The sequence below is a fragment of the Globicephala melas genome, chromosome 15, assembly GCF_963455315.2.
Source record: "Globicephala melas chromosome 15, mGloMel1.2, whole genome shotgun sequence".
In the NCBI taxonomy this organism is placed as follows: Eukaryota; Metazoa; Chordata; class Mammalia; order Artiodactyla; family Delphinidae; genus Globicephala; species Globicephala melas.
This window is the reverse complement of record NC_083328.1, coordinates 68,129,273-68,150,233: the sequence shown is the minus strand read 5'-3', so window position 1 is coordinate 68,150,233 and position 20,961 is coordinate 68,129,273. Positions and strand designations below refer to the sequence as shown.

General features: G+C 52.6%; 1 protein-coding gene across 5 annotated transcripts in view; it reads left to right on the top strand.

Moving 5' to 3' along the window:
* CHD6 (chromodomain helicase DNA binding protein 6) overlaps window positions 1–4,319 on the top strand; it is a 208,633-nt gene extending 204,314 nt beyond the window's left edge. For all 5 annotated transcript variants that reach the window (XM_030843581.2, XM_060284146.1, XM_060284148.1 and 2 more), the window contains one exon: window positions 1,499–4,319. In XM_030843581.2, the coding sequence (XP_030699441.1) occupies window positions 1,499–2,395 (897 nt within the window). In that variant the 3' untranslated portion in view covers window positions 2,396–4,319. The remainder of the gene's footprint in view (window positions 1–1,498) is intronic.
* Window positions 4,320–20,961: the final 16,642 nt, after the last annotated feature.

Here is a 20,961-nt window from a genome sequence, read left to right as displayed (position 1 = left end):
TGGCTGGTCACGTGTGAGAATCAGGTGGGCTAGGGCCACAGGGCCTGGGTTCTTGCTGCCTCTGTCACTCACCAACTGTGCCCTGGGGGCAAATCCTGCCCTTCTTGATTTGTGAGAAAGAAAGGTGACTAAACACAACGGTTCCAGAGGTTTCTTCCTCTTCTGCTTTTCTTTTTTTTTTTTTTGGCCACGCTGTGCGGCTTGTGGGATCTTCATTCCTTCTCAACCAGGGATCAAACCCAGGCCCTCGGCAGTGAAAGTGCAGAGTCCCAACCACTGGATTGCCAGGGAATTCCCTCTTCTGCTTTTCTAAAGCAAGGCCTTTTGAGAGGACTTTTCTCCTCAAACAAAGTTCACCATCGTAAAGCTTTTTGCCCATGATGACCTGGTTTTTCTTTAATATTCTTTGGGAAATTCTTCGAAGGACAAATACAAGACCTCAAAAATAGCATTATTCCTGGGGACTTGGGAACATTCAAGTGCACGTTTTTCACGTGTGTATGAATCTCTGAACTCCCTGTAAAATGGCTGTAGCAGTAGTAGCGACTCGTAGGGTGGGCGTGGTGACGAACTGAGATCCTGCACACAGAGCCCGTCGCCCAGCGCCTGACACAGGGCAGATGCTTGTTTCGTGTTACCGCCAAAAAGAGCAGAGAGCCGAGAGCCCTGCCGCTCTTCCGTATCGCCACCCCCTTCGTTAGCACCTCCGACGGCCAGTTTCCCTCACTGCTGAGACCCTCACTACCGAGAGGAGCAGCGCATCTGAGCCACTCCTCATGTCGGGGCAGATGTGCACACACGTGCACGCAGCCCGCTGAGAGCTTGACCCGTGTCGCCCACTCACCTGCCGCTGTGACTGCCTCTTAAGCAGAGACCTGTGGCGTCTTCTGAGGATCTGACTTAGGTGCCATTGTCCTCTCTCCCCCCACAACTGGGGGCTTAGGTCAGGACTGAGATCTTCCTGCTCCCAAGCCCCATCCTCCTGCCCTGCTTTGTGGCTTCAGTTAAAAACCGCCCTGTGTCAGGAGGGAGGCGAATGTGGGGTCTGGCCGAGGGGTCGCAGCCGCAGGTCCCGACTGCCAGCCCCGGCGGCACACGCGCTCAGATCAGGGTGAAGCAGAGAAGACTGGCACAGCCCTGTGCAAGGATGACACGGAAACTCATGAAGTTGTCCTTTTTTGTATGTTACACGTGAAACTAATATTATGTCAGTTATCCCTCGATAAAAGAAAGTCTTGACTAAGACTTGAGATCTCTGGCTGGTTCCAGCTCCCAGTGCTCCGGCAGCCACTCCGCAGGGCGGGCGCCCCTCTACCGTGAGCACAGTGGAAGCGGCTCGGTGGTTTCAGGCTCTCAGCCTCAAGGGAGAGGCCCTTGGGGCACAGAGCTGTGCAGCTCAGGGTGGGCAGGCGGACAGGAAAGGCCGGTGAGGAGCCCCCAGCTGCTCACCCGCCATCCAGTAACCTTCAGCATCTTGTGTCTCTTCGTCCTTTTTCAGGGGTTTCTCCCGGAAAACAAGTTCAATCACACCCTTCCTGAGCCTGTTCTCCGAGACTCAGGCCCCCGCCGGAGGGGCAGGCGGCCCCGGAGCGAGCTCCTGAAGGCTCCCGCCCTCGTGGCGGACTCCCCCTCCGGGATGGGGCCTCTCTTCATGAATGGCCTGATCGCCGGGATGGACCTGGTCGGACTTCAGAACATGAGAAACATGCCTAGCATTCCCCTCACGGGGCTGGTGGGGTTCCCGGCCAGCTTTGCAGCGATGCCCACGGGCGAAGAGGTCAAGAGCACGTTGAGCATGCTGCCCATGGTGCTGCCGGGGATGGCCGCCGTGCCGCAGATGTTTGGGGTCGGGGGGCTCCTCAATGCCCCCATGGCCACCACCTGCGCCTCGGCTGTGCCAGCGCCTTTGTCAAGCACAACGAAGAGTGGCACGTCGGCGGCTGAAAAGACTGCAGAAGACCAGCCCAGCGGCCGTGATGTCAAAACGGACACGTCAGCCGAAGACAAGCCCGGTCCTAGTCCATTTTCCGATCAGGCCGAACCTCCAATAACTACGAGTAGTCCTGTGGCTTTTAACCCGTTCCTCATCCCAGGAGTGTCCCCCGGACTCATTTACCCATCCATGTTTGTCTCCCCCGGCATGGGCATGGCTCTGCCGGCCATGCAGCAGGCCAGACACTCGGAAATAGTAGGTCTGGAGAGCCAGAAGAGGATGAGGAAGAAAACAAAAGGGGACAACCCGGACCCCAGCCCAGAGCCTGCACCCGGGTTGGAGAGGGAGCCGGGCGGTGCCCAGAGCTGCCCCGAATCCAGGGCGCCCGCGCCTCCAGAGAGAGGACACGCAGCACAGGCCGGTGAAGGGGGCCCCCAAGACTCTAACAGTGTCACCAATTAGAACTTTTTCATTGAAGAAATTCTTATGACTTGTAAGTTTCTTATCCCATCAAGGTTTGTTACTTCCCTCACTTCACTGTCATAAGAACCTGTGTTTCCATAAGTACTATTACCTACCTGATTTCCTGTCTGAGAACTATGGTAACAGATGTTAATAGTCACAGGGTCTTGCCACGTCATCAGCTAAGTGTCGTTGACCTAGTGTAGGAGGCGCAGAATCCTCACTCCGTTACCCAGTCGTTCATTCCAGCAATCGTAGTTAGTGCAGACGTGGGGACACGCCCTGCCCCCTTCTCTTCCAAGTTTCCCACTTATTTGAGGAGGAAAAATGGCAAAGGAAAGCCGTCTAGGGATTTACCAGTGAAGAAGGGCCGAAGGAGAGGCAGAGAGCAGCTCTTTTTTCCATGAGCTGTGCTGAATGGGAAGAATGTGTTGGGGAACCAAAAAGCACAGAGGAAGAAGTGCTGGTGCATATTTTTTAGTTAAAATATTTCCCAGTTTTATCATGATTACTAAACGAGTAGGATAGGCAGAAGTATATAATTAATGGTTGAAACCACGTATGTTCATTTCTTTCTAAAACAGAAACCTTACTGGTAGTAACACCTTTGTGGGTTTTCAGGCACCTGCAGCAAGAAGAAATACCGATGGGGCATTACTTGATACACACGCATCCCCCCTCTCCCAAGTTAACAGGGGGTTCTCAGTACGAGAGAGCTGTACACACCTTGAGCCGTTGCCGGCGACGATGGGGGTGGAGGACTGCACACGACTAGCTGTGCCCCCGCCGAGGCCTCTTAGGGACTGCTCTGGCCACTGCCAGGCCTCTCGGCTCCTAACTTCACGCTCCCCTTCGCCAAGAATCAGGCTCTTTCTGGAGCCTGCAAAGCAAACAGTCCCTCAACACTCTTAGACTCGCCAGGGTTTGAGGTTTGTACCACCTCTTGGAATGCGACTGTGAAAAGTTTTTTTCTTCTCTCCAGATTTTTCTCTACTCGGTTTATGTTTTACAGTCGGACCCAGATCCCAAAGCATCAATTTAGTGGAGACCGTGTTGCAAATTAACATTATTCCCCCTTCTTCCTCAGCTGCCCAGGCCAGGCCCGCAAGAACCCGCCGGCCCCAGCAACCCTCACCTGCCTTCCTTCGCCCTCCCACGTGGTCCCTCCCTTCTGATGGTGTCACTTTTCACCCACAGTTCACACTCTGAGACTTGAAAGAAGCTCGTGGTTCAGTCCCCAGGGGCACAGGGCTGTGCAGGACCGTCAGAAATGTTGGAAGTGTTACTAGTACCAGTTTCACCTTTTGTTGTCACAATTTACTGTATTTTTTACTTTTTCTGTTACAGTTTTGCTATAATTTATCAGAAGGTCCAAAAATTTGACATAACTATTTCAGTTTGCATTATTTATTTATGATGCTTTTGTCATTGTCTTTTATACATTTGGGATTATAAATTATGTAAATGTCAAAATGAGCATCTCAAAGAAGTCTGTTAAATCGTGGCCGGAAAAAAAAAATCAATCAGCTGTATTTTCAAAAATTGGAGTCCCAGTTTTATGAATCAGAGTTATAAATCAGAAATTCTATAAACTGATCATATAAGAAGAAAGAATCCAGTAATTGAACAAATTCTATTTAATGACATCTTTGTAGCATAGATGATCTCTAATGCTGACAACAGATTTCTTAGAAATGCTGCTCTCTCTATTTAACTAACATTTTGTTCAGTTTTGCCTCCAGTGGAAGCAGAAGAGGTTTTTCAGCTGTTAAATCCTGAAAATCAATATAATTTATTTATGTAAAAAAAAATCACTCAATTGATATATTTTTTGAACCTTTTAAGTACTAATTTTCTTTTTATCAAGTAGAAAAAAAACTGTATTTGCCCTAAATCCTTAAAATACAAATGCTATAAAAATTCATGTATCTTGAAAGCCTTACTGCAAATGAGTATTATAGACATCCAGCAGAGCCTGGGTTTTCTTTGTTGTCGTTGTTTTGTATGGAAAAGCTGCTTTCCCCAGGTTCCACTTAGAGCCTACAGTAGGTCACAGGGTTCAATATGGATTTGATTTAAAAACCCACCAGCATGCTAAATCCCGTGTTATATCTTATCGAACCTGTATGTTAACTCTCTGGGTGTTTAGGCTTCTCTTTGACTGTTATTGTGTCCCTGTTTGCAAAATGAAAATGACACTCTGTGGATTATTTGCTCTGTAAGGCATAAGTGCTTCTTATGATTATTTTGACGTTTCCAAGAGCAAAAGCCAAATTTAAACTCTCTTCAGCAAACTTGAGCCTTTTCATCTAATTCCATGTCACTCACAGCCATAACCTTCCTGGATCATTCTTCACCCCATGTCTTACATAATAAATTGTCTGTGGTCTTGATCCTGGATTTAAAAAAAAAAAAAAGTTTAAAAGTCACATTTCTATTTGAGGACTTCAGTGGCACGTGGATGTCTCTTGCTGCCTGGGCATTTTTATGAAGGCATCATATGCACACAGGAATCCACTGTCTTTCCTAGGTGCCCAGTTTATGCCGGGCACCCTGTTGGGGGCTTGTTAAATATCGTTCAGGAGGGTTGGCTTGATTTATCTCTTGAGCTACCAGAACACCGAGTTAAAACAGATGCCGTAGAAGGGGGTGCAGCACCGCACCTGCTCCCCAGACTTGGGGCCTGAACGCTCGCAGCTGATGCCTCCACTCTCTTAAGCCCCATTTCATGGGCCCCACCTCAGGTCACACACCTGGGGCTTCAAGAGGGAACCTCTGTGGGTTGGAACAGGCCCCAAAACACAGAAATGCCTCTCCGTAGCCGAAGTTCTTGCGGCTTGTGAGAACTTCGTGATCCTCAGCTTTGGGTCGCTGTGTCAGGACTCATCAGTGAGGCTGGCAGGGAAGTGCCAGAGTCTCGGTGAGGCTGAGCCTGAGGAGCCCCACCTGCCTCACCCTTGCTGGGTCTCCTGCTGGTACCAACAGGTGGTGGATGGACAGCCTGGAGCGTGGGTGGGCCATGGTTCCAGAAGGCCTGACGGACCTCTGCTACAGCTTGCTTTGTAGATCTTTAGATTTGTGGAGCCCTCCTGGGTGGAAGTAGTAAAGAGTCTTGGTTTCACTCTTGACCTCCAGGCCTGCCCCAGTAGATTCTACCTCCTCGTACGAGGGTGGGAGAGTACAATTAGTCATGTACGTTGGGCTACTGTTTTAATGTTTCGTGCGTGTTTACCATAAGTGACCTCATTTGTCCTCAGAGCATCTTGGTTGCTGGGTAGAGGGATGCTGGCGTCCAGTCTGCCTCACGAAAGCCAACGGAGAGGCTGCAAAGCTATCTCAACCACAGAGAACAGAGCTGGGATAGACAACCCCTCAACCCCACCAGCCTGAGGCCAGGACACTCCAACCTTTGTGATACTTAGTCTGGGACCCCTCAGCCTCAGAGACCAGCTCTGACTGAATTACGCTCGGGAAAATTGGCACCGGGAAACATGGAACAGTTGTGTCTTACCCTCTGGAAAACCTTATGCTCTATTCATTTATACCTTAAAATGGTTTCTTGCAAGAATTACTGTTCATTTGCCAGGTCTAGAAACCACAAAAGGACCTCTTTCTCAGGTCAGCAGTGGGGTTCACCCAGCTCAGTGACTATCACCTGGGTTCTGGACCGTGGCTACTCAAAACCCAGTCTCCGAGGGACAGGAGCGTGAGGGCAGGTCCTCAGGACACACGGCTTGTGCTACCAAGTGGCCGGCATTGTGACCACCCTCGTAATCCACGCTCAGCGGGGTATCCATGGGGTAAGATAGGAAACGAGGGAAAGGGATGAATAAAGTACCGGCTCCCGTGAGGAAGGTGTTCCCTGCGATGCGTTTGGAAATGACTGAAGTTGGTGCTGTGGAAGCCCATCCTGGTGTCCCCAGCTCCCAAGGTCAAAAGGACAAAGGGAGCAACTAGGATGGGGGCGGGGGGAGGAGCGTGGAGGCCCTGGAAGAGCTGTGGTTCCCCTGGCCGAGGCAGGAGCAGCATTCCCACCTTCTCTAAGCTTCAGTTTCCTCTGTAGAACAGGGCTAATTATAACTTGAACCTATAGGGTTGTTGATGGGGTTGATGGAAATGATAAATGTCAAGTGCGTGCAACTGCTTGTTATATTTGAGTCATGTACCTTTACTCCTTTTAAATAGCTGGGGAGGTGAGGATTGCCAGTCCCTGAACGATAAGATAGTTAAATTAGGGGTGTAGCAGGGGAATTAAGGGTGAGGAGAATCTTGCTCCAAGCCCTGAGATGAGTACAGAGTAGATCTGTGGTTGGACTCAAAGCACCTGCAGGAAACAGGTTTTCTGACTGCCTCTGTCCCTATGACCCTACACACAGGAAAGAAGGGGCCTTTTTTTTTTTTTTTGTGGTACGCGGGCCTCTCACTGTTGTGGCCTCTCCCGTTGCAGAGCACAGGCTCCGGACACTCGGGCTCAGCGGCCATGGCTCACGGGCCCAGCCGCTCCGCGGCACATGGGATCTTCCCGGACCAGGACACGAACCCACGTCCCCTGCATCGGCAGGCGGACTCTCAACCACTGCGCCACCAGGGAAGCCCAAGAAGGGGCCTTTTCACGCAAGCCCGTTGATCAGAGTGAACTAAAGGGGTGAGGAGACTATTGTGGGGCTGGGGGACAGGGCAGCTCCCGGGTCTGTGTAGCCTCCGTTGGGGTAGGGTTGCCAGATTTAGGGGAAAAAAGACACCCAGTTACATTTTAATTTCAGATAAACTAATATTCTTGGTACACGTATATCCCATGCAATATCTGGTAGGTAATTATGCTAAGGTGTTTTTGGTTTATCTGGATTTCAAACCACTGAGGGACCAGGCATCCTGTTTTCTCCAGTCCCTTAATGTAATGATGCACATCTACTAGGAACTTCTTTGAGTGGGGCTTGTGCTTTATGGCCATATTCCCAATCCCCACAGTAACACTGAGGTTACACCCATTTTACAGATGAGAGAACTGAGGCCCAGAGAGGCTAAGTAACACCCAATCACCCAGCTGATAAATGGCAAGGGATCTGGGGACACAGAGAAACCAATTCCAGAGCCATAAACTGGCCAATAATGGAGTCAGGGTGGGCATCTAGTCTGAGGCGTGGAGGAGGCTAACCCTCAGTGCAGCTTTGTAAAACAGCAGTACACAGGGATGATGAGCAAGGGGAGAGGGGCTGATCTGGCCCGTGCGGCCCCCTGGCTACAGTGGCCAGCCCTGAGGCCAGAGGAGCCAGGTCACCCAGGAAAGAAGGCATTTCCTTCCCATCCTGCTGTGCGAGCCTGGGGGCGGTCATGGCGTCTGGGTGCTTGGACTTCCCAGCCTGGGTCCAAGGGGAGGCATCCAGCCTTAGAAGGTGGAAAAGAAGGCTGGCAGGGGGTTGTGTAACTGCTCAGCCAGAAGGGCCTGGGGGGAGGGGAGGAGTCCTCTGAGGCTAAGAGGAGAGAGGCAGCTTGGCTTGCAGGTAGTTCCCCAACCAGGGATTGAACCCATGCCCTCGGCAGTGAAAGCGAGGAGTCCTGACCACTGGACCGCCAGGGAATTCCCAAACTGTACTTTTTTTTTTTTTTTTTTTGCTGAGGCAACTTGCAAACAGACCATCTCCAAAGCTTTGACTAAGGACCTGGAAAGCAGGACCAGAAACCCCAACCGCGAGAGCTTCGGTCTGGCTTTTTAGTGTGAAAACTGCTCGCCTCTCACCCTAGGGTGCCGTCTGCACCCACCAGGCCCTGGTGACCTTCCTCCCCTCCCCCGCGAGGCCCAGCCTCACGTCCGCTAAGGGTCCCCAGCACCACCTCCCGCTGCCTGCTCTGCGGCCCACTGTGCCAGGCCTCGACGCCCATGATCTCATCCGAAACGTGTTCCCCAGACGAGGACGAGGCCCAGGTGGTTGTCACCTCCTCCAGTGGCACCTTGAGTGGAAGGACAGCAACCTAGAGGGGCGTCTGAATCCAAAAGTGCAGGCCCCTCCCAGTCTTCCTAGAGCACACAGCCCATCGCCTGGTTTGGTACAGCCCACACGCCAAGAATGGGCTTTTATGTTTTTTAATAATGGGAAAGTCAAAAGAATACTATTTCACGACCCATGAAAAGCATACCAAATTCAGGTTTCAGAGACCACGAGGTTTTCTTAGAGCACAGCCACGTTCCTTTACGTACTGTCCAGGGCTGGCTCCACCCCACACAGCGGGCTTGAATGGCTGTTCCAGAGCCACGTGGCCTGAAAAGCTGAAAATATTTGCTCTGTGGCCCTTTACAGAAAAAGCTTGCAGACTCCTGTCCTGGAGCTTCCATTGTATTCACAGATTCAGTGCAAAAACCAAGTCACTTAAAGTATTTTTATATTAATTCAAACGTGGTTTTGTATAAATATGAACCATACACTAGTATAGAAGAGTGACATCTACTTCTGAGATAAAACAGACTTCAAAGAAGTGCTGGACTTGGGGCCTGTCTCGAGTTTCCGCCTCCAAACCCCCAGGGCATCCTTTCACTTCAGAGGAAAAGTCAGAACCGCCTGTCCTGCCCTCTCTCTCCTCCACGCCATGTCCTATTTGGGGCAAAGAAGAAGGAAGCCAGAGGACAGATGTGAAGCTGCCAGCGATAGAGAAGGAATTTTTAGAGAAAGGACCCAACAAGGGCAGGAAGACGCGCGTTCGGAGGACACAGGCAGAGGGAGACACACGATGTGGGTTAAGGACCAGAATGCAAAACCACCCACGCCGTGGGAAGGGGCCCCCAGGACGGTCCTCCGTCAGGGGCTGTGGGCTGACTCTCTGCAGTGTGGGCTGAAGATGGGCCTGGCGGACGAGCCAGCTTGGGTCGTGGTCCCACCCGGAGCTCAGGCAACAGGAAGACCAGATGCGGGGAGCTGAGTGCAAGGCAGCAGTGGCTGGGAGCCGCCGGCGGGTGCCCTAGCCAAGGCTCACTGGCAGCCACATCCTGGAAGCCGAGTTCAGAGGAAACAGGAAAGAGCAGCTGGGACCAAGTCTCTGCAGGGACAAGTGAGTTCCCGTCACACACCCTCCCACGTTGTGACTAAGGGCAGCCGGCACACCTCAAAGGGCCCCAGCCCATGGCCAGCTCGACCCTCTTGTGACAGAGGGCTGGTGAACTGGCCTCCCAAAGGCACGGGGCCCTAGGACACTGCCTGGGGACTTCCGGCCCGTCCTGCTGTGCGGCAGGCTGGGCTGTGCTCCGGACACAGATCAGATCAGGCACCACCCTGCTGCTGGGGGCCTCAGAGTCTGGTTGGGGGACAGGACTGACCCACAGAACTACCGAATCTGCCGGACGTTGCCCTCTCCTGACCCAGCACCAGGCAGAGGGACGTGAGACACTGAATGGATCCAAGGCTCCTGCCGGCCAGCATGGATTGTGTGTGGGGAGCATCTGCCGGGGCGCAGATGTGGGCGATGACAGGGGGGAGGGCACGGGAGGGAGGAAGTGCCGCAGTTTTCAGGGGAGGAAGATGGGCGATTCGGCTAATTGCTTCCTAGTAAGTTTGACATCAATGCAAGTGGGCAAAAGTGTAGAAAGGAGTTTTAAAGCTGTGCCGAGGGTTTACCTAGAATAAGTCAAGCCCCATCCGCCTCCATCCTTTTTTGGGAGGATGACTCTTGGGTGAAGAGAGCCGTGCTGGGTGCTTTTCACAGTGATGGAAAAAACAGAGAGCTGTGGGCATGTGTCCCGACCTGAATGGCCATGCCCAAGGAGAACTAAGAAACAGGTATGCGTCCCTCTGGGGAGACCTCAGTGGCTCATGGGCCGGCCCTTTTATTCAATATATTGCAGTGTTCGTAAACTCGCATGCCTCCCGGGTGAGGCAGGTGACATACATGAGTGACACAGGCCAGAGTTAAGGCAATAAATTTAAGATTTAAGACTTAAACGTAAGACCAATGGCAACTGGAAACCTCTTGCCCTGACTAAGGGGCAGCGGCTACCAGCTGCAGCCAGTTGGTACCATAGAGGAAATGGGGCTCTGTGTTGCCCGATACCGTGATTGTTTTTCAACAGAGGATGGAAATTCAGATATTTGTATAGAATCCCCAGATTTTTAAGTGTATGCAATAAGTTCAGATTTTTCAGAAACTCCAGGGGCAGACAAATGTCTGTCGACAGGCTGGATCCAGGGCGCTGGGAACAAGTCTGCTACCTGAGCGATGGCAGAGCCATGGGCGCTGTCAGGCTCCCGATACAGCCCCCAGGTGACATGTGAGAAAGCAGAATCAGGATGTGTTTTAAGGGAGGTGACTATCCTGTCCCCCACTGGGGTGTTCAGCTGGCTCTCAGAAGCAGGGCACGAGGAGAGGCTCCGGAGCTCACGTCGGTGCAGTGCTGGCAGCTAGCAGCCCCCGGAGGACTGAGCTCCCCCCACCCCGAATGTCCAGGAAGGCACTGCAGTCGCACATGGGGCGGCCCTGGGGACCTGCCAACATCCGATGGGACCCACTCCCACCCCCTGGACTGAAGCAGCCATGCGAAATCTCCTCCGTCTCATCACTGGGCCCCTGGAGCTAGGGTCCTGGCTGGGTGCGTGTGCCTGTCGTGTTGATACTTGGGCCTCACCCTTCTCCATCCCCCAGCGCATGCAGGTTCCTGAGAATCCTCAGGGTCTTAGAAAGAGTGAGTGATCTCACCTGCGGCCACCTTGCAGGTGTGAGTGGGGGAGGAGAGCAGGATGGGGGAGGGGTCCAAGCCAAGCTTGCAGGCAGTGATGAGAGGAGACTGGAGAGGTGTTAAGCCTCAGTCCTGGCTCTGACCGAGAGGAGGCCCGACCGGGAGAGCAAGATCCCGGTCCCACGGCCCACCCCTTCCCCCATCCCCACTCCAGCTCTGATCCAGGCTTTTCCATTCACAGATCCCAAACGTTCCAGGCTGGCAAAGAGCCAGGGGGGCTGCCAAATCCCCAGTGAATGCCTTCGGGGGGACTGGGGTGGGGGGATGTGCAGGCCTCTCAGGTGGATCATAGGGGGCTGAGGAAAGCCCCCAAGCCCAGTCCCCGGGCCCACAGTTGGGAGACCCTCCAACTCTCACAGCGGTCCCTTGTCAAGTCTCCCCATCGGGAAGCAAGCTGTGTGTCCCTAGGGAAAGGGCCCTCAACTTGTCCTCCTGGCGTGCGTGTGCATCTGAGAGACAGCTGGAGGGCGGGGGGCCTGGTGAGGAGTTCCCGCCAGCTGAGCTCCTGTGGCCACTTCCTTCCTTTCCCTAGACAAGTTGGAGATGATTAGCCTCCATTCAGGGAGGGGATGCAGACGCAGCCCCCCACCGTGGACTGGGGTATGGGGGGGGTTGGAGCTGTGCTCTCAGTACACGGCCCACCATCCCGAACAGGCCCAGGGAGCAGCCATGGTCCACCGCCCGCCCCCTGGCTCCGCTGGCCCCGGCACCCCAGCCTCGTAAGCAGCAGGAGTTGGGAGATAAGACCTCCATCCAAAGTGGCACTGTCTCTGCCCATTCGACTATGGGGGGGAATGTTCTTCACATCTGACCTTGTGATTTGGGGTTCTCGATTATTCTTTGCGCCCTCTGGCTCCCCTCCCTTTCGTGCTAAGCCAGTCAGCGGGTCTGTGCTCATTTCTCAGGGATTTGATATGACAATGAGCAGAAAAAGAAAAGAAAAGGAAAGGAAAGAAAAGAAAAAAGAAAAGAAAAGAAAAGGAAAGGAAAGAAAAGAATCTCCTCTTTTGACTTTCACAAGCAGCCCCTGCCTGGACACAATGGGACAGGTAAGAGCAAAGCATCCCATACCGCCCCTCGCCCCATCTAGAAAAAGATTCCTGAGGGCAAGAGGAGGGTCTGTCAGTGGGGACCGGCGGGGAAGCTCCTGGAGCCCAGCTGGCTCTCGGCAGCAGGATGCGATGTCAGCCCTGCAGACCTCTGGCCTCCTCCCTGGGGGCCCGTGGGGCTGCCCTTCCCGCGTGGCTGTGGCACCCCCAGCAGCAGCAACACGTCCCCATGCACTGACAGTGAGAGTGGCTGTCGCCTGTGCCCCAGGCTTCACTTGGGGTCAGACCTTCTTGCCCCCATTGGACACCCCTCCTCCCAACACCCAGGACACCAGCCAGAGCCCTGCGCCGATAGAAGATGGGGCCTGGGTATCGGTGGGGGGAGAGCAGTGCAGAAAGCCCACCCGCCCACTGTGCTCTGAGGGGCTGGGAGGAAGCAGCCCAAGGGCCCCGCACCCCACGTCAAGTGGGTGCTGAGTAAACCCCGCCCTGTGATGCGGGGGCTGCTCGAACGCCCACTGACCGACTTGGAGCCCGGCGGCTGTGAGCTCTCTGCAGGCCAAGAGCAGAGAGCACAGCCAGGCCACGGAGCCTCCCTGCAAGGCCGAGAGAGAGCGGGAGCAGTGCCCACCTCCCTGACGGTGGGAGGGCCCAGAGTTTATCCACAGAAGGGTCTCCGGGGGCAGCAGGATTCTCAGAAGGGACTCAGTTTCTGAACGGCCCAGCGCACCGCTCTGGGTCTCTCCTTCCCTGTGCTCAGTGGGATTCCTGGGGTCCCTGCCAGCTCTGCTGCCCTGAGATGATGTGTCCCTCTCCCTGCGGGTGGAGGGTCCTCAGTCTAGGCTCAGCCTCAGGACTCGAGGCCCTCTCTCTGGCTGAAGCTCCGTTGACTGATGCTTCCATTTCCTCCTGGGGCTTGGAGCGGGGGTCCTGAGGCCCCTCGGCAGGGTCTCTACCTTCCTGTTCGGCTATTCCCCAAGAGCCTTTTTATAGAGTTCGGCTGGGATCCAGGGAACTTTGGGAAAGTATGTATGGGACAAGCCAAGCTGTACTAACCTGTCTTCCTCCTGGAGCTGAAAGGGGCCAGGTGGTTCCCAGACAAACGCAGAGGCGGGCTTGCGGGTGGGGAGGAGGCTTGCACACGTTCAGGGCGGAGGTGAGGGTTGGGGAGGCATGGCCAGGGGCAGCAGAGATGGGGGCCTGCTCCCAGGTGTCTTGTGTAGACACACATGAAACACACACACACACACCCAAAAGTACTTGGTTACGGACTTGTTTACACAGCTCCATAGGCATGCAGACATGGACAGGCATGTGCTGTGTATACAGAAATATGCACAGGCACATGTACAGACACTGCAGAGACGTGCTCAAACGTGTTCACACATACAGACCCGCACACACACATATGCACGTGCATACACACAAAGGATGCATATTGAGAAGTTCCAGGCCACACCTAGGAGGAGGGAGAGGGTCTGACCACCCTGATGACCCAGCTCCCTCACACCCAGCACACACACGCGCGCGCACACACGCACACACACGTGCGCACGCGCGCACACACGCGCACACACACACACGTGCGCGCGCGCGCACACACACACACACCCCTTGGGAGGGAACCACTTCCTTCAGAGGAGCTTTTGGACTCAGGGCAACGTGAAATCAAGACCTCATGCTGGGAAAGAAGGCGCCTTTGTGTGCTGGGATGGGGCTGCAGGAGCAGCTGCAGCTCCTCCAGGATAAGGGCCAGGCCCACTCCGTTCTGTTCCTCACCCCCGGGGAGGAAGGTCAGGCGGGGCCAGGGATGGAGGGCGGAGTGGGAGCGCCAGCAGGCCCTGCATCGACCCTGGGTTACTGTCTCAGAGCCCAGAAAGCCACTCCGACCCCCAGCCCTGGTCTGGCCCTGTCCCCAGAACACCCCGTGGCTCTGCCCCCAGGTCTGGTGCGATGCTGACCCAGACCAAAGCCTGGCTCTGGCCTCAGGCTCCACGCTCGCCTTATGCCAGTGGCCTTGCTTTTTTTTTAGCAGAGTGAAAAAAGGTCAGGCTCTCGAGTTATAAAGACGTGAGGTTGAGTCCTGGCTCTGCCGCTCGCCAACGGGATGAACCTAATTTGTTTGAGCCCTGAGTTCAAGTTCTTGTTCCCGTGCTCAGAGCCTGGAGGCAAGTCCTCTTTATTGGTCCCTCAGAGCCTGCTGCGCTCTCTGTGTGTTTTATCTCCGGGCCCGGGCCGTGGGGCTGATAGGGCATCGTGCCAGCTTCTGTTGCCCAGGCCCAGTCCCTGGAGCTGCCCCCTCTGAGCTCCTTCCTCCCTTTGCCCGCCTGCCTTTGTGGTCCTTGCCCCCAGCTGCAGGCACCCGGGCCCCCTGCGAGCCTCCTTGTCAAACTCTGAAGGTGCCTCCGCCTCCCCCCTGCTCCCCCGCCCCAGATCCAGCCTGCCCCCTGCTCCCTCCGAGCTGCGTTCTCTGCAGGCTGAGCCTCCAGCGAAAACAGCCCCGTGATCTAACTCAGTAGGATTCAGCAGAGGGAGACCCAGAGGTGACTTCGGCACCATCTCCAGACACTGTGCCGGGACTATCTCCAGTCATTCAGTCAACAGATATTTACTGAAGGTCTAGTCTGCGCCAGATGGTGTTCCAGATGCTGGACATTCAGCAGTGGACAAATAGACAAAAACCTCCGCCCTTGTGAGCTCACGTCCCAGTACCATTACCATAACGCACACTGTTGGGGGCCTTGAGCGTCACACGGTCCCCCATGTCTACCCTGAGAGCTGTAATCATCCCACGCGCACAGACAGCACTTCCTTCCTGTGACACCACAAAACTTGGGCATGTCACTATCATAGCTCTTTCTCTCCCCTCGGCCACCCTGCCCCGAGACCATGGGTATCTCAAGGGGAAGGGGGAGCCTGGCATAGATCTGGTATGAAGCCATGATTGTCGGACTCAGCAATGGCTTTCAGTAGTTCAAGTGCGTTCAGCTACCACTGCCCCTTGGTGGGTGTCTTTCTTTTGCTCTAACTGTAACTAGGCACCTCTCTTTCAATGTATTTTTAATGTGTTATATAATTGTGTATAATTACATAATAGTCAAAGGGTCTGTGTCCCTTTTGTTAATAAAGTTGTTCTGTTTTAGGAAATGACTTACCCTGAAGCTCAACTAACCTAGCGTGGGGCGTGTCAGGTCAAGTGCTCTGCTCTGTACCCGTGGTACGATTCATCTGTTCGTGCAGTATTTGCTGAACACCTGCCCCACGGCAGACCCGGAGTCGTGGAGCGGGAGCCCGGGGAGACCCCTGTCATCTAGCAGGGGACCAGGACAGGTAAGCAGAAAAGCGCGATTAGGTGGATGGAATGATGGGCTGGTGCTGCAGGAGCCTGAAGCGAGACCCCTGGGAGGCTGGGTGGATCAAAGATAATTATGCAGGACCGGGGACATTGAGCTGAGACTTCAGGGAGCCGTTGGGTGTATTTTTCCGATAGAGATGAGAGAGGGATGATCCAGACAAAGGCGCCAGCATTTGCAAAAGTCATGGAAATGGGAAGTGCCTGATGTGTATGAAGGAATGGGGAAATGTTAGATGTGCTGGGCGGGGCAGGTGTGTGGCAGGCTGGGCTGGAGAAGAAGCTGGTGCCAGATAGGACTGTGGATGCCAGGGTGCGCAGGGAACCCCTGCCACATGGAGGGCACCCAACCTGGCCCCAGAGCTGCTCCACTGAGCTCTCCCTGTTCCCATCAGAAGGAACCCTCTGGCTCAGCCTTGCCGTCCCCACCTCCACCTGCCGGCCCCACCTCCAACCTGCCCCAGGAAACTCAGGTTTCGCTGTGGTCAGATTCCCTCTATTCTTGGCTTTGGTTAAAAAAAAAAAATTATGGGTGGGAATTTTTGTAAGAGCTCTTTATATAGTGAAACTCTTGATTCTTTGTTACGTAGCTATCTTGGTTTTTTTTTTTTTTTTGCAGCAGTTTGACCTTTATTTTGTTTTGATGGAAAGAAACCTGACATACTTTTGTTGTCATATTCATCAATCTGTTCGTTTGACGTTGTCTTAGAAAATTATTGCCTATCCTAAAATTGTATATGGATTAGGATTCTTTTCTGGTTTAACTTCCAACATTTAAATCTTTAAGCCATCTGAGGTTTATTTCGGTAGGAATCTAACTTTATTTTTTCCAAATGGTGAGCCAGTTGTCCAGTCCTGTTTAGTGAGTAATCCATCACTTCTGCACTGGTTTGTTTATTTTGTTCAAAATTCATTTCCTCTCTTCTTGATTTTGAAAGTCATACTTGTAATCTAAAAATTAAAAAAATTTTTTTTGTAATTTTAAAAAAAGAGGAGCAGGAGGAAGCAGAGTAGTCCAAATGTCATGGAAATGTATGACATAAAAGGTGAGAGCCCTCCCCTGGGCTCAACAGTTTGTTATATATCATTTTATTATCAGTTTTATAACACTTATTAGATTTCCCTTTAAACAGAGAAGTACAAAGGAGAAAACCCAAGAGGAATCAAAATCTCTAGATAACATATACTGACATAAAATTATGCTGACATTAAAAAAAAAAGAATAATACATAATAGGGTTGGAAAAGTCAAGCCATCCTGAAAGATACAAAATGAAAAATCAGGGAATTCCCTGGCGGTCCAGTGGTTAGGACTCTGTGCTTTCACTGCCGAGGGCCCGGGTTCAATCCCTGGTGGGGAACTAAGATCCCGCAAGCCTCACAGCATGGCCAAAAAAAAAACACCCAGCACCTCTCTCACTCACTATCCTCCCACACCAAGTCCCTTGCCCCAAAGGTAACCAGCTACATTTCCTATTTGCTTTAGTTTGAAATGCATTTCTTTACCACACTCTGTGTTCATTTGTGGATGGGTCTATTTCTGGACTTTCAATTTTCCCTGCCGTTTATCTGTTTGCTATTCTGGTGCTGGTACCATACTGTTTAAGGTATTAGAGTTTCACCATATGTTTTTTTTTTTTTTTTTTTAACATCTTTATTGGAGTATAATTGCTATACAATTGTGTTAGTTTCTGCTTTATAATAAAGTGAATCAGTTATACATATACATCACCATATGTTTTAACAGCTGGGAGGGTAAGGCCTCCCTTACTGATCTTCATATACAGGGATGTCATGATTGTCTTGGTCCGTTCTGGCTGCTCTAACAAAGTACCATAGACGGGGTGGCTCAAACAGCAGACATTTATTTCTCGTGGATCTGGATGCCGGAAGTCTGAGATCAGGGTGATAGCATGATCGGGTTCTGGTGAGGCCCCTCTTCTGGGCAGGCAGTCTGCCAACTTCTCACTATGTCCTCATGATGCAGAAAAGGGGCAAAGGAGCTCTCTGGGGTCCCTTCCGTGAGGGCACTGATCCCATTCACGAGGGCTCTAACTTCTGTTACAATTATCTCCCAAAGTCCCCGCCTCCTCATGCCATTACATTGGGGGTAGGATTTCAATACATGAATTTGGGGTGAGGAGACACCGACATTCAGTCCATAACAATAGCTATTCTACACTTACTTTCCATGTCAACTTTATATTGTAAACCTCCCCCATTTGATTGAAAATTTGTTGGACTTGCATTATTTTTATGGGTTAATCTGGGGCTGGTTATCTTCTTTGAGGGACTGAATGTTCCTGTCGTGAGTAAGGGCATGACTGTCTCCTGAGACTACATTCAGGTTCTCTGATATTTCTTGTTCAGGATCTTGAACATCCCTCCTCAGGGCACCTTAATCTTCATCCACGGGATGCTATAGCTGCCGCCCCCTGAGAGCAAAAGGACTTGGGGGGCTTGGTCACTGTCCTCTGGCACCCAAGGGCCCTCAGGTAGAAGAGGGAGTAGACATGCTCGGCAGGGCTCCAGGGATGGACCTTGGACCTCTGGGGGGTCACACAAAGACCGCCTTTGGCTCCACGAAAGGAAGAATGTTCTGTCTGTTGGAGCTGCAGGGCCACGGAACGAGGAACAAGCCACCAGGGGAAGTGGGGAGCGCTTCACGGATGACACTTTTCCAGTGTTCCAGGGAAAATGTCGCCTGTGCTGCCCAAGGGCTTGCTGGTTGGGTGGGGGGAGTGGTGGGGGGAGGGACGCTGGGTCACAGGGCCCAGCCCTTCCACTCTGACCAAGCAGGAAGGTCCAAGGCTTCCCAGCACCCCATCTGTGCCCCTCACCTTGCTTCAGTCTCCACAGTGACCCCTCATGATGGGATGGTGTTAATCAACTTCACCTCCGCGGACAGTGAGGCTAAGCAAGGCCAAGAGACGTAACCAAGGTCACCCGGCGGCACTGGTGTGACTCGGATTCCCGAGCACATGCTCCCGCAGGCCGCCTTTCTGTGACTGTTCCCCGGGGGCCCCTCTTCAGAGTCAGGGCTGACCAGTAGGAGGCTGGATCATGCTCCCCACCCCACCCTCAGTCGGGGCACAGCTGCCGGGCAGGTGAGTGGCCCAGTGGGCAGCGGGAGGCACCGCCAGCTCCTCTCCCATGCCTGGTCCTGCACGTACGTCTGCCTCTCTCCCCCGGGCAGCTCTCCGCTTGGCTCTCAGTGTCCTCCGGGGGCCAATGGGCTTCTTGATTCCAGGCTGCACATCTGGAAGTTGATGCTATTAAAACAAACCCCATTATATAACAAACAGACATCTGGAACCCGTTAACGCCGAGCTTTTAGAAAAAGAAATTGTTTTGGATGTGCTCTCTCCTAAGAACGTGGCAAGGAGCCCTCACCCTGGCTGTCCAGGAACCTACCGGCCAGGCGGCTCCTCCCGGGCCCATTTCTCAAGGTATCTCAGGCCAGGCCAGAGGTGGGCCCGGGGAAGAGGCGGGGACAGACTCCGCCCTACCGGCCCGGCAGCTTCACCATCTCCTGAGGGCTACGGCCTTGGAATGCTTCTTTCCAATTTCATTCAAATATTTATTCAGCACTTGTGTACCTACTATGTGCTGCTAACTCCCTATCATTCACATGCCCACCCTAACACCCCCCCACAAGCCTGATTTCTCCATGATGGCTCAAGAAAACAGATCATGGACTGCCCTGCGTGCTAAACAGCCATGCTTTAACAGCTCTGCACCTCTGTTTCCTCGGACGCGGAGCCTGAGCACCTAAGCTAGTCTCCGGAACTCCCTAGCAAGCACCCTCGGGCCTCTCCCTGGATTGTTGTCCTCCCCTTCCTCCTTGGACTAGGCGGGCTGGGGCTAAAATATTGAGGGGGAATTCATCCACAAATGATGGCATGGGGCTGTGGTAGTTCCCTCTATGAGTGGACCTTGATCTAGCAAGGTCCACCGTAGATTAGGTGTTATGGGCTGAACTGTGTTTTCCCAAAATTCATATGTTGAAGCCCTAGCCCCAGGACCTCAGAATGTGGCTGTATTTGGAGGTAGGACCTTTAAAGAGATGATGAAGGTAAAATGAGGTCATATGGTGGGCCCTGATCCAGTATAGCTGATGTCCTTAGAAGAAGAGATCAAGACACACATATGCACATGAACGGAAGAAAGACCACATGAGGACACAGGGAGAAGATGGCTATCTACAAGCCAAGGAGAGAGGCCTCAGAGGGAACCAACCCTGCCCAAACCTTGATCTTGGACTTCTAGCCTCCAGAACTGTAAGAAAATAAATTTCTGTTGCTTAAGCCTCCTAGCCTGTGGCAGTCCTAGCAAGCTAATACATCAGCTTTGCCTTTTCTAGAATTTCATGCACTATGTATTCTTTTGTGTCTGCCTTATTTTACCCAGCATAAGGCCTTTGGGATTCATCTGTATTGCTACATGAGTAAGTACTGTTTTTCCTTTTCGTTGCTGAGTAGTATTCCATTATATAAACATTCTAGTTTGTTTAGCCAGGGCAATTTATTTTTTAATGACAGAAGAATCGTTTTATAACGTTTCTCTCTATTGTATGCTTTTTTGTTTTGTTTTGTTTTGTTTTTGCCGTATGCGGGCCTCTCACTGTTGTGGCCTCTCCCGTTGCGGAGCACAGGCTCCGGACGCGCAGGCTCAGCGACCATGGCTCATGAGCCCAGCCACTCCGCGGCATGTGGGATCCTCCCGGACTGGGGCACAAACCCGTGTCCCCTGCATCGGCAGGCGGACTCTCAACCACTGCGCCACCAGGGAAGCCCTATTGTATGTTCTTTAGGTCATCCCAGCAACAGAGAAGACGTTCCACAGCTAGCCCTACTCAGCAGGGAGCTTTAGGACTATATTCGAAAGTCTAATCATCCTGAAATGTATATAAAACACATGATACTTCCTGAAGTGAAAAGTTCTTAGAGATGAGATTAAAGAAGTAGTGCATCATTTTTATCTCAGTGAGTGCAGAGGAGCCCATCCAGAATGCAGTTTACCTGTTTGGTTAATGACACTGGTTTTGGTGTCGGGAGCTTCGGGTTTGAGTCTTACTTGCTGTGTAACCTTGGGCAAATCACTGAGCCTCATTTTACTCACCCAAGAAAAGAGGCCAATGATCCCATCCCTAAGGGTTGCTTGAAGACTGAATGAACTAATGAGTTCAGGGTGTTCCCAGTGGCTGGAAAGACTAAGGACTTAGGAAGCGTTCCCTGTTGTGATTTGTCCCCACTCAGCAGACGTCAGAGCCAGAACCCTCTCGTGATAGGGCAGCAAAAGTAGATTTCTAGGCCACAAAGGGTAGAAAATGAGCTTCCTGCACTGACACATATAATAGCTGAGACCCAGGAGCAGGGTGGTGAATACCATACCAATGTCAAATCAACAAGCTGCTGAGGTCGATTAGGCTGATGCAATCACCGCAG